The sequence below is a fragment of the Etheostoma spectabile genome, chromosome 9, assembly GCF_008692095.1.
Source record: "Etheostoma spectabile isolate EspeVRDwgs_2016 chromosome 9, UIUC_Espe_1.0, whole genome shotgun sequence".
Classification (NCBI taxonomy): Eukaryota; Metazoa; Chordata; class Actinopteri; order Perciformes; family Percidae; genus Etheostoma; species Etheostoma spectabile.
This window is the reverse complement of record NC_045741.1, coordinates 16,883,644-16,897,081: the sequence shown is the minus strand read 5'-3', so window position 1 is coordinate 16,897,081 and position 13,438 is coordinate 16,883,644. Positions and strand designations below refer to the sequence as shown.

The window sequence follows — 13,438 nt, the reverse complement described above, 5'->3', positions numbered from 1 at the left end:
CCTGGCAGCTCCGGGAAACTGGGAATAATGGATTTCTGATCATTTGCTGATCATGTGGATTCACAGTTTGAGTGCAGCAGTAGAGCTGGATCCTAAAGGTCAAATGCACTGTCAGGAAAAATGGCAGGTAACCAATAGGTGTATAGCTAGTAAACCAAATTCTTGTAGCTTCAATCTTCAAACTTGGCTGCTGGCCGACAAAGTCTGTTTTACTGAAGCTAGTTGTTCACTATATTATCGCTAGTATTATCATTCTTCCCTTTAGTTCCCCTCCCCCTCGACTAGCAGCGCCACCTGCCACCTGCTAATTTTCCCAGCATTCTTATCTCCCCGCCAGTCGGAGAATCGAGGCCCCTATGAGCTACATGCCATGATAAACAAGAGCAAGTGGGGAAGTGGGGGGGGGTAATGATTTTTATTCTCATCCGCTGCTGCAGAGTGTATTGAAGAGCTGGACATAGTTTGGAACATGGACACCCAAAGCTCACCTCTCCCCTAGCCGGAGGGTCACATAGCTGGAACATCCTGGGGATTATTTCACTCACTCTGTTTTTCTTTTTGGTGGCATTTCAAAGTCATGGCTGCCACAAATGATTTGCAGTGGGGTTCAAGAGGTATTTGCTGTTTTATGGGACAATGTTGAACTGTTCTTTTTGCCTACCTTGTAACTTGGTCTTGTTATGACAATAGGAAGGGTAACAAAGGCATACATAGACTGATCATAAGATTTGATCCCAGGTCAGCAGAGTTACATGTGGAAAAAGTATTGTCCTCTCCATGATTTATGTATATGTAGATGGCCAATTTGTTGAACAAAATCCTATTGCTGGCAATGGAACCCCACACTGAGTCTCTTTTCAATTCAATTACCAAACTATAAACTGGAAATGAGCTACAGTACATTCGAGCCCAACATAATTAAGTGTTTGTAACACTCTGAGAACAACAGGCGCTGTTCTAGGTGAATTAGTGCCTGTTCCCAGGTGAATACAGGGCCTGTTTGGCTCAAGGCGAACAGATGCCAAGACAGGACTGCACCAAAGGATGGCTGCTAGAGACGCACGAGCATTGATGTCAGCTTCAAACCTCACCTGTAGTACTCCGAGACAGCATTGATTCTCGTCCAGCAGAGAGAGACGGAAAGATAGAAGCACAGCTATTGTTTATGTACAAGTCGTTTGAGGCAGATAAACTCGGGGTCTGCTTGTGTTGGTCCGTGTGTGTGTGTGTGTGTGTGTGTGTGTGTGTGTGTGTGTGTGTGTGTGTGTGTGTGTGCGTGTGCGTGTATGTGTGTTCTCCCCCTCATCTTAAAAAAATAGCATGATTCTCGCCATTCATTAAGGCTCCACAGAAGGAGATTCCATTAATCTGTTCATTAGGCCACATCAAAAATGGAACTACTTATTAAAATCAGATCCAGCTGTGTACTCTCGTTAAAGCCCGCCGTACCGAAAGAAGCTTGACAATGCTCGTGGCACTAGACCAAAACCCGACCACGAGAAAGGGGGGGAAATATTCTACTACATTGGCCTGTTTTGACTCAACACACCATGATAATTGCTCTACTCTTAGCAGGGGGCTATGAATAAACATTACTTTTGTCAGCGAGCATCTGAATGCTCCATTTCCAATTAATTTACATTTACCCAGAAATGGAGGGAATATATGCTCTTAATCACTATGTTTTATTTTCTCAATTTCCCCCAAGTCTTTTCTCATTCTCTCATTCCCTGTCTGGCACTTTTATTCCCCCTCTCACCCACACTCTCTTTCTTTTTCTACCCCTTTCTCTCTCTGGAAAATCCCATTAATCTTAGCCAGTGGTTTTGAACAAAAGCAATGGGCTAAGCGATTGATCCTGGCATTGATCCCACTCGCCTGAACGATCATAAAGGTGTTAAATTGGTTTCTTGGAGGATATGTATTTTTCATCGCTGGCTGCTGCAAAGTAAGAGTTTGTGCTTGGAATTTCTCTCGTTTTTTTAACGAAACACTTGTGATGATATTAAAATATTAAAGAAATCACAGCTTGAAAAGCCATAAATGTGGATTTTTAGACCAGTTTGAAGAGATTTCTGGGGAGCATGTTTTTGGCATCAGTGTGAACGTAAGAGGCTAAATCCTTGTCATAAGTTTTTTATCCATCCAAGGACAGGTGGAGAGTTGGTATTATTTAAATCTGTAAAGTGGAAGCAAAAGAAGAAAACTCCTTTGTTCATGAATTCATAGTTTGAAAATAAAATGAAACATTTGACTCCAAACGCAAAATTATGCATTTCAATCACAAAATGTCACTTTTTTATGTCAATGTCGTGGCCAACCACTCAAAAGATTATTTCAGAGTAAGGTTTTGTCATAACAATTTAAGAACAAGACTAAGACCTCATGAGAAGGAGAATAATTTATGTTAATTGCCAGCACATTTGGTTGGTTTGCAAGTTTACAGTAATCACACAAAGACAAAAATATGAGGCTATGAAAAGTATTTAAATCAGAAGTAAAGGAACTTCTCTACTTCACCTTCAAAGTAAACTCACCGATTTATATTTCTAAAGTTTTCTATACAGCAAATATAATTTCCTTTAGCAAAACCAATGAAAACTGCAGAAAATACAAGTTGAAATTTTTTAAAAGATTTTTATATTACTGTCTTTTTAATACATTACAGGTGCTATAATACTGGACATCAGATCGGCATGGGAATTGTTGCGTACTTATCATTAGCAAAGTATAGTTTTACTGACATATCTTACTTTGGCTGAGCCATCCAGTGACACAAAAGAAGTGTGTATTTATAGAAACAATAAATAAATGTGCTGGTTGAGTTTGTGTGTTAGAGGCAACCATTTTGCTGGTGAGAAAGAATGTTACTTACTAGGTTTGTTACATTAAAATAAGAAAAATAACGATCTAGACCATGTACAGCATCCTGTCATAGGGAGTTGCAGATGAAGTGTACATGTATTTTGGATTAATTACCAAGTAAAATAATCACTTTCATATTTTGAAATAAGCTACTTATCTACCAAACTGCTCATCCTGACTTTCCATATTACTATTAAAATCCAGTAACATGGCAGTATGTGAAATGGCCACGTGACCCCAGAGACTGTGGATCGTGTCCTGGCGTGTAAGGTGTCCTTTCCCCGTTGTTCTTTTCCTAAACCCAACCTTCGTATAGATGCTTCCTGTGCTGAGCACCACAAAAAAGGAGAAATGTAAATAAATAAACGTGTTGTACACATAAAAGTACAGAAAAAAAATAGAGTAAAAATAAGATGACCATTTCATGTTATTTTCAATAGTGAGATCGTGTTGACTGTTATTTCCAGATAGATTTTTCAAGAAAGGTGTTTTACCACAACAACCCTGTCAATATTGTGCATTGCATAATTTTGTTTTGGAATTAATTGGAAGTAACAAAATAGAAAACAATGTTAGCAGTGTTAACAAGTTTAATGTACTGTATATCACTCAGGGAAATAAGAAACACTCAGGGAATAATAACCCTGCAACACGTTTCATTCCCACTCAGTCCACATGGCTGGAAACAGTAAATTAGCAGTTATCTAAAGTTTCCATGACCATGTGATGAGATAAGAATTAACAGACTAAATAAATCCACTGTTTTATTGCACCTGGTGAGCTCAACAAACCGCTCATTTGAACTTTGTTGTGTCACATTGCGAATGACTCAAACTGAGGCAGGCAATCAGCCAATGTTTTACTGACGGTACTCTTCACAGAGATAGTATTCAGGACTTGTCTGTATGACAACACAACACCAAGCGCTCTTCGACTCCATGTCAGAAAGTTCATATTATCTGAGAAAGCAGGCAGCAGATCTTGTAAGATCAGGCGCCTGAATGTTGCTCATTTGACAGAGCAAAGGAAGAGCTTGTCAGGGAAACAGCTCGTGTCGCTGGCACTTAAAAGGTCAGCAAACTGAACCCCAACCCCTGGCCCGCCCTCACGCCTGTCTATCTGTCACCAGTCCCATATTTCCAAGCGGGTGTCCCCTGCCCTCGTCTAGGCCGCTATCACCCATCGTCATCCCCTCTGAGCTGCCCCCTTTGATGACCCACTTCTCTTGTCAGAGAAGAGCTTCCAGGCAGGCAGAGTGAGGACAGCCCTTTGATGAGGACCCCGACACTTGCCAGTACTGCTGACATGCAGGGGGGTCCTTTGAAGAGCCTTACATGTAGCCATCCATCCACACACATACACACACACATGCTGTTACACATGCTTCCAGGGTATAAGGAGAAACGAAGAGGATTCGGGCACAGTATAGAGAAGTCCCTCCTTTGAATGTGTTCCTTGCTCTCTGATGGTTTTAATGAAGGCATGTTTTCATCATGTTCTTGAGACACCGTCAGTGAGGGACCACAAAAAAAATTGATTTATAGGAAGGAGGAGGAGGCAGACAAGAAGAGTCCATGATGCTGTCAATTGTTTTCTCCAGAGAAGGTCACAGAAGCTTTGTTTTATTTTGTCATTTGACTTTCACTAAGAAAAGATACATTGTTAAAGTTAGGCATTCAAAGATTAGATACTTTAGTGATTTTTTTTCCTTTCACCACACTGTTTATCTATTATATTTTGTGAACAGTTTATTTCAGTTGGATAGTGGTGAGCCACTAAACTTTGGTACGGCTCCAGATTCACACTAATGATCTATAAGGTTACCTAAATCAGATGAAATACCAAATAACAGAACCAAATGACAGCTGTGGCCAAAGACTACCATAGTTAGGCAGGTCAAATGTCCTACAACATTCATGTGTTATTTGGCTTTTCCACGTCACTGTTATGGCACAGCTACATGTATTGTTATGTCTGCCTGAAAGGTAAACAGACAACGTGTGACATCAGCCCCAATCACCAGTCATAACAATCCTAATCAACAAGCAAGAACTTGGTAATACAAGGTAATAAAGTGTTTAAAGAGTTTCAGTTGTTGACATCAAATTTTTACCTAAGGTCGTTGCAGATTTCAACAAACGGATCCCTGTGCAATTCCTAGACAACACAAAAAGAAATTCCTTTCAGCGGTTTTAATGCTGCACCTGCCTGTGTCGCAACGTTTTACTATCGATCCACATTCTTCATCCTACAAGTTGTGGTTGACTTTGGCGATGAACATCACAGACAGTTCTCACAGACTCAAAGCAACAAAGTAATTCACATCACCACAAACCCGCAGTATGCACAGAAAGAAATTATTCCCAATGATACCACAAAGAGGGCAATGTTTGTTGATGGAAAAAAAGGGTCGTGGGGGAGAAAGAGCCTCTCATACATTTTCCTCATTCCTTCCTTCTCTATGTGGCCTTTTTTGTCTGCGTCTGGCAATGCAGAGTAATGATTAACACAGCCAGGCATGGGAAGAGACTAACAGTTACAATGGAGGGGGTTGTTTTGGTGTACAGAACCACTGATTGACCTGCCTCAGCTTCCCAAGCTCACCTGGCAGGTCCCTGGGAGCCAGCGGCTGGCATTCAGGAGGATAAAAAAAGGCTACTTAATCATTATCATATGTGGAATCACTCAGAAACTGCTGGCAATGGGCAAACAGATAAACCTGGCAACAGTGTTAAATCAGGCACAAAGGGCATGACTGAGTGTGGAAAGGTTCACATGAGAAAGCTTTAGAGTGTGTACAGGGGACTTTTGAGCTTTGTGTAAGGTTGAAAAACTAATTTCAGAGGTTTGCAACTCAATGACCCGTGAGCAAGCTTACATTGCAAACAGCTGTCTGTGATATTTACAAGCTGCTGAGGCTGACACGCTGGCTCAACTTTTTGTTTTGAGGTTGTGACACTTCATTTTATCCTGTGTTGGAGTGGAATGTAATCATTTGAAGGAAATGTAGAGATGGTAGATGATGCCACAATGTCAGGATAGCTTTTTTAAAGACATTTTTAGTTTATATTTGTGCAGATTAAGGCACAACAGCTTCTTATGTTGAACGTCTTGTGAGCTTTCAGTCATTCTTGTTTTCTAACCCCCACCAGTCAAGTAATTGACCTGATGTGCCTATTTCTTACCAGGTGGATGACCAGATGAAGCTGCTGCAGAACTGCTGGAGTGAACTCCTCATCCTCGACCACGTCTTCCGGCAGGTGATGCATGCCAAGGAGGGCTCCATCCTATTGGTTACTGGCCAGCATGTGAGTTGGTTTAACCCCTCTCTGGAAACTTCCAGCTATCTCCATACTTTCCATTTTCCTCCAAAACCCTGCCAAGCATGCATCACTCACTCCTCAAGGGACTGTGCAACACCTCAATATTTCCCTTAAAGCTTTATTGATCAGCCACACAGGACTCCTCGCTTCATTAAAAATAGATTATGCTTATAGATATACTAATGTCACCAAAATAATCAATTTAGCATTACTTTCTCAGTGCAAGAACACTGCGCAAGCGCATAAATAAAGCACTTACACATGCACAGCATGGAGAGTGAGCCGACAGATAAAGAATGTGGCTAAGTGTGCTATTGTGTTTTACTGGGCCCTGAAGGAACTTGGCAGGAGCTGATGCTTGAGGCCCAAATTGAGGTCCTCAAAGCATCAGGATACTGTGATTTTGTGTTTAGCTTCATACACATGTGAACTTGCTACACACTGTCAAACAGTAAACACACAAATCCAGAGCATGCAGGAAAGACTCCTTCAGCATTCAGTGATTTTCATAATCTCATGCACACAAAAAGACTGCTCACCGTGAATATGCCTCTGACCAGTGGCATGGCTGTCAGTTAGATAATGAGTCATAAATTATAGATTGTCTGTCTCTCTAAAACATTGCTTTTCAACAAAATGTTTTACAACAATGCATGCTGGTATAAATATTCAAGCAAGCCATGATTCTGAATGAAGAGGAGGTCAGGGGCATACATTCTGAATAGCTGATGAAGTACTGCCTATGGTAAATAAGCACTAGTACTTCTGATGGTGGAGTAGTACAAACCGTGGCAAATGTCATAGCCAAAGTATTAGGAGAAATATCTACATGGTCTTAACAAGAACATCATGCCAATATACACGCAGACAGGTGAAGAGAAAATAGAAAGAACAGGAAGGAGGAAGAGTCAAACAGAAAAAGTTTTGGCAGACAACATGGTAGAGGGGAGAGAAAGATGTATGATGAAGAAAGAGAAGGATAAAAGGAGAAAGAGGCAAAGGGAGAAAATGAGTGAGAAAGGAGAAGGAGAGAAAAAAAGGTGGTAATAAGGAAGAAGGGGAGAATGTAACGAGATGCCGACTTGAAGAAAAGAGAAGGAAGAAATAGGACATAAGGGTAGACTAGTGAGGACAAGAGAAGGAAAAAAAGGTGGTAGGGGACACAAAGGAAAAAGAAGGAGATGAAATGAGGAGGGATCGAGGAGGATGATGAGAGCAGTTAGAAGAGACCGGAGCGGTAAGGAGGAGGAGGAGGTGCTGATAATCAGGACAGACGCAGGGCGGCAGTTTCGTTTGCATACCTTGGTTAATGAACAGCTGGTGTTGGGGGGAGGAGGGGTGTGTGTGTGTGTGTGTGTGTGTGTGTGTGTGTGTGTGTGTGTGTGTGTGTGTGTGTGTGTGTGTGTGTGTGTGTGTGTGTGTGTGTGTGCGTGTGCATGTGAGGCTCTGAAACATTCATTATTTCCTATTATTCTCTGCCTGGCCAGGGGTGACAGCGCAGTGATAACTCCAGGGATATTTAGAATACTGTAGCAGCATTACCCAAAGCAAATGCTGCATACACACACACACACAAACACACACACACACACACACACACACACACACATATAAACACAGCAAATCACATAAAGGCTGTTTGGGCCAACATACTGCGCTGTTCATTGGCCACATTTCTCTGTGTAATGTGCTAATAACGTAGTTATTAGTCGTATTAACATAGTCATTTTGGTCCATGGGATAGTATAAAAAAGTGATAACACCATGTTCCAATTACATGGTATAGGCCACTTATATCGTACAAGTAGTTGAAGTTGAAGTTGAGTTTGTGTTGGTAACAAGTTTAATGTCCTCACATTGGCAGCTATTTTCATTTTTTTTTTTTCAGAAAAATTGTTGCTTTAGGACACATGATTTGGTCAACTTGAAATTTGGACAGATGTTTCTCCACTCTTGCTTTGAACCAAGACTTTTTCTTTGCTCTCATCACACACTGCACTGCCTTTCAAAAAAATCAATGGTACCAGCTGATTTACTCTTATAGCCCGTCATTCAATGTCTGTCTTCTGTCTCTTTCTCTTGTCCTAATGTTCCTTGTTTGCACATTCGTTCTAATTTTCTGTCTTTCTCTGAACTGCTGCATGTCTTCATGTCACTAAGAGCAGTGACACATGGCCATGAGTGTTTTTTAGTTTAGGGTGGCTTCTTCTTTATCCTGTCATAGGAGCGTAACTTGAAGTGACAAAAGATTGGACTGAACTGTTGAATGATTAAGCAAGGCCTTGCAGCTTGGCAGCCAGTTATAAAAATCCTGATATTTTGATAGTACAAAGCTCCTGGTATACATGAAATTCAAATGAAGAAGAAATGCATATATAGAAGTTTCTCTGCCAGCCGTAGATTCCTGTGCTTTCAAACAAGGTACATTTTCCATTCCCATCTTCCACACACATCAAAGCTCTCTGCCCACTAAAGCGATCTCACCTTCCATATTCATCTTTAATGTTCTGCTAAGATTATCCATCGTGTTCATGATATATTACGATTTGAAGGTTTATTCATATGTTTACTCTATGTCTCTCCAGGAGGGATAATAAAGTAGTATTGATTGATTGACTGATACGCAGGTCACCAGGGTTAGTGCTAAGTCTGCTATAGTGACATTATAGCGTTTTTTTCTTCTCTCTTTTTACTTAAGGCTAGAAGGCAATAACCCAAGGCATCACCATCAACAGTCCAATCCTTCAATGAAGTTATTTCATGCACAGTTGATTTTATGTAAATTGATTGACACCTTGGAAGGGGGGCAGTGTCTGCTTTTCACCGAGTCATAACTCTTAACCATCTCAAAGGTGGGAAGAAGGAATGAGAGAGGGACAAAGGAGTTATAGATAAATCGGCAGAGAGGTACAGTTGTGTAGTAAAAGAGAAAGGAAATAAAGGGAGATAAGAAGAACAGAGGAGACAGGAAAACCATAAGGGATTGTTCACACTTACCTCACTTTAACCCTTACCTTCCTTAGACTGATCAAAACAGGCTCCAATCATCCTATTTACAGGATAAAATGATAAATCCAGGGTGTTTTTAATTGTAAATAAGGGCTCACAGGGACCCTCTTCCTCCCTGAGCTTTAGGAACTGCGCACGCCAACATCTATCTTCCCTGGAAACCCTAGCACAGTCAATTATGGTAATAAATTGTCAATAAATATAAAAATTTAATATGGTCCTGCTTACTTTGAGTGGCAGCTAAGGACTTGCCTCCCAGACAAATGTGCTGCGGCTGCAGGAAATGCATCTGAAAAGGCAGTGTGTGTGTGTGTGTGTGTGTGTGTGTGTGTGTGTGTGGTTGTGCCTGTGTGTGTGTGTGTGTGTGTGTGTGTGTGTGTGTGTGTGTGTGTGTGTGGTGTGTGTGGTGGATCGTTGCACCCAAGAAAAATGGGTTTATGGAAAATTATCATTTATTTATCTATTTGTTTTTTTGTCATGTTTCAGCATGCCTATTATTGTGTTTGCTGTATAACACAGAACAGAGAGAAAGCAGTCAAATCTGGCAGGTCTTGGAGGTGAACTCCCATGCTCTCTACAAACGCCCACAGCATGTTGTCATGAAAAAAACTGTTAAACTGCAAAAACCTACTGCCTGCAGCTTCTTTTTTACACATCCGCCAGTGTCTCATACTCTGACACACAGACCAAAGCTTTTGACTCTGTGTTGAGAGTGCAGTTGAGCAGGTACAGGGATGAAAAAATAATTACATGAAACTCATGTTGTTGATGTGTTCAGGGTACAGTCATGTCAGAGAATGTCTAATAAGGGGTGAATTTCCACTCCTGGGAAACTTCTGGGTTCGTACAATGGGGCTTAATAGGGAGTAAGATAGGGAGTGAACAAGATCTAGCTGTCAATCATTTTGCACATTGGGGTTGTAGATATATTTTCAATGGTTAAATTAAATGTGCAGGGATGAGCAACCCAATGAACACACATCTACAGTTAGCAAACAAAAACCAAAATGTAAGAGAAGGGAAAGGCTCATAACTACAAAGTCTGATGTAGCTTCACACACTGATGTATCTTTTTTGTTAGCTAGGCTACCCTACATGCTAACAAACTATACTCATCTGGACATTCCATTCAACATTCATGAATCAAAGTAAACCTTTAATCCATATTTCTGCCTCAAGAGCATCTTCTCACATCCCTTCCTTCCTGCTTATTACAGGTGGACTATGGAGTGATTGCTTCACAGGCGGGATCCACCCTCAACAACCTGTTGAGCCACGCCCAGGAGCTGGTGGCCAAGCTACGCTCCCTGCAGCTGGACCAACGGGAGTTTGTCTGCCTCAAGTTCCTGGTCCTATTCAGCCTTGGTAAGTCCCTGAAAGCCAGGAATCGGAAACATTTGAGGGGGAGATCCAGTAAAAGGTTACTGGGCAATTGTTCCTGCCCCACAAAGAGTCAAGGCTCCTGAGATAGGATTAGGGTATGAGGATTAATTATGCAGGCCATAGAGAGAGGCAGGAAGGATGGGAGAGAAAGGAAATGGAAGTAAGAAAGGGGGCAGAGGCATGGTGTGGTAGGAAGGATGGACGGAGGATGGACGGAGGATGGACGGAGGATGGGGGGAGGAAAGAAGGAAGTGACCAGTGGTCTGGAAGGGATAGCAGAGAAAGTGAGGGAGGAAGGAATTCAAGTCTCCTTTTATTCAAAAAAACTGTAAATAAATACACAGTTGGGGGAATGTAAAAGGAATGTTGACTGTTTACATTTTGAAATTTAGCTGTTGCTCTCTTGTGTTGTACAATAGTGGTAGAAGGATTGATTTTAATATACAGTATAAATGAGTATATATATATATATAAGAGATGCATGCTTAAGGGAAGAAAATGAAAAAAAGAAGGAAAGGTATTTTATTTAGCTTTGGGATGATTTAACAAGCCAAGATGTGAGATGGTTGTATGAAAATAATTCACCAGACAGTAAGGATGGGGATTTACAAGAGGATGGGAGTAATTTTCTTTTAAAAAATTGTTTTGAAAGAGATTTTTAGTTTTTTTTTTTTAATCTGTGACTGAGTTTTGGCAGGTCAGAAAGGAATGGAGGGAGTTGGGGTTCAACTGAGGAGGGGGGGGAAGAAGAAGGAGATGAGATAGGAGGATGATGAAGGGGAGAGAGTGGGATTTGGAGGAAGGCAGGTACCGTGAAGCATTTGGGATGGGCTGGAGGGAGCTGATGCTGGGGAGAGAGAGGGAGCATGGGATTTGGGAAGTGGGGGAATAAGTAGCCAAATGAGTGTGTGTGTGTGTGTGTGTGTGTGTGTGTGTGTGTGTGTGTGTGTGGTGTGGTGTGTTGGTGTGTGTGTGTGTATGTGTGTGCACGCGCACGCACACTCGTGCATGTGCGCATGGTGTGCGTCGTGTGTCAGATCCCAAAGTGCTCTACACACTCTAAGCCGAGGTCAGACATTGCCAGGAGATTGTCATCGCTGTCTCTTTCTAACAAGTCTGGAGCAAAAGGCCACTGAGGAATAGAAACACAAACACTAACACTAACACAAACACACACACACACACACACACACACACACACACACACACACACACACACACACACACACACACACACACACAAACACACACATACACACACACATACAGACTGACAAACATATTTTAAACTCCTACATTACTGAAGCCATGATGTCAAGGCAGTTTGTCACTTCCTTCATCCACTTGTAATCCACAAGGGTCACGCTTTCACTTCTTCACCTTAAACCTCTAAACAAAGAAAAAGGGATTAATGAACTGCCACACAAAAGCGCAGGCAGGCACACACACACACATACAATACACATTGACGCACTGAGGTGATCAGGCTGGATTAATGCTTGTGTTAATGCTGTCTTTGGTACAGTGAAGAAAGAAGGAGGAATGGGGTAGATTGCAGTGGGACTTTGGAGTATGTATGTGTCTGTGTGCATGCATGCGTTTGTTTGTGTTTTTTTTTATGGTGTAGGGGTGTTGCTGGGGCTGAGGGTCTAAATAATTTGGCAGAAACATCATCCATAATGAAAGGCTCACCTGAGGGATGTGTATCGCCTCCGGCAGTGCCTGTTCAGGCCTTCTGTGAAAGAAGCCCGACACTGACGCCGTAGAGTTGGCTAAGGGGATCAGTGTTGTTGGTGGGGGATGGGGAGGGGCTTGAGTAATGTAAAGTCAGGAGATTTAGAATTGATCTGATTAATAACTTACACAGCTGAACAGAGATGTGAGGTTGAGATACATACATTTACCTAAGGGAAAGTGCATAATGTGTGCAGAAATGAAAACGCAGGGGTGCATTCACTCATCTGTGTATGTTCACACAGCTGCTTTTGAACTACACGGAGAGCCAATTAATGATTGTAGTGAAATGAGGCATGAAAGTAGCTCAGCACTGAGTCAACCAAAGATTAGACTCTCCCTTTTGTATTCGCTTTAGTTTAACTCTAACACTGTTCCCTATGCTCTCAGCTGGGGCTAATATATGAATGGGGTGTATTCATTATGGCACAGCTTTGATACAATGAACTTGTTCTACTTTACTGTTAAACTGTTTGAACATGTCTGAGGAAATATCAATACTTTAATTTGGCATTAGAATGATAGTACCCTACTTATAACCATCCTTTTGCAGATATTTTGCAGAAAGCAAGCATTGGCATTGGATGTTAATTATAATCTAAAATAAAAAGAGCTTTTAAACATAATCTATGGTTTTGCAGAATCATTGAAAACCTAAGCTTCTGGCTGGCAACATGCTTGTGTTGCTTATACTATGACTGTGCTTAAAGCCTTGCGAGTACCACAACTATAACTTCTGCTCTCCGATGTTAGTCATGGATCATTCAGTTTGAGTCTTGATTTTCCTTAGTATTTCTCTCTATCAACAACCTTCTCTCTCTCTTTTAATGGATGGATGGGTCACCTACTCCCTGCCAGAAGAGCTCTAAGTTAGGCCAGTTGTCGATGAAGATAGGGATATAGATGTCACTCCAGCTGAGAGGAGACACTTGTCCTGATCTGTGTGCGTGTGTTTGTCTCTCTATCGCTCTGCTCTCTCTCTCAGTCCCCTGTCAATTTTTGCTTGTCTTAAGTGAAGGCTTTCAAGGAGAAGATTATCACTCTCGGAGCATTGATCTCTTAAGTGTTTGTAGGACTGTGAGCAATGATTGTGTCTGTTGGGTGTTGAGCTACAGACCCATAAC

At 41.6% G+C, this 13,438-nt stretch overlaps 1 protein-coding gene across 1 annotated transcript in view; it reads left to right on the top strand.

Annotated features, from left to right (window-relative positions):
• The window catches only part of nr5a2 (nuclear receptor subfamily 5, group A, member 2), a 70,281-nt gene that overhangs the window by 34,275 nt on the left and 22,568 nt on the right, over positions 1-13,438 (top strand). The window contains exons 5-6 of the mRNA XM_032525746.1: positions 6,054-6,173; positions 10,415-10,562. Of these exons, the coding sequence (XP_032381637.1) occupies positions 6,054-6,173; positions 10,415-10,562 (268 nt within the window). The remainder of the gene's footprint in view (positions 1-6,053; positions 6,174-10,414; positions 10,563-13,438) is intronic.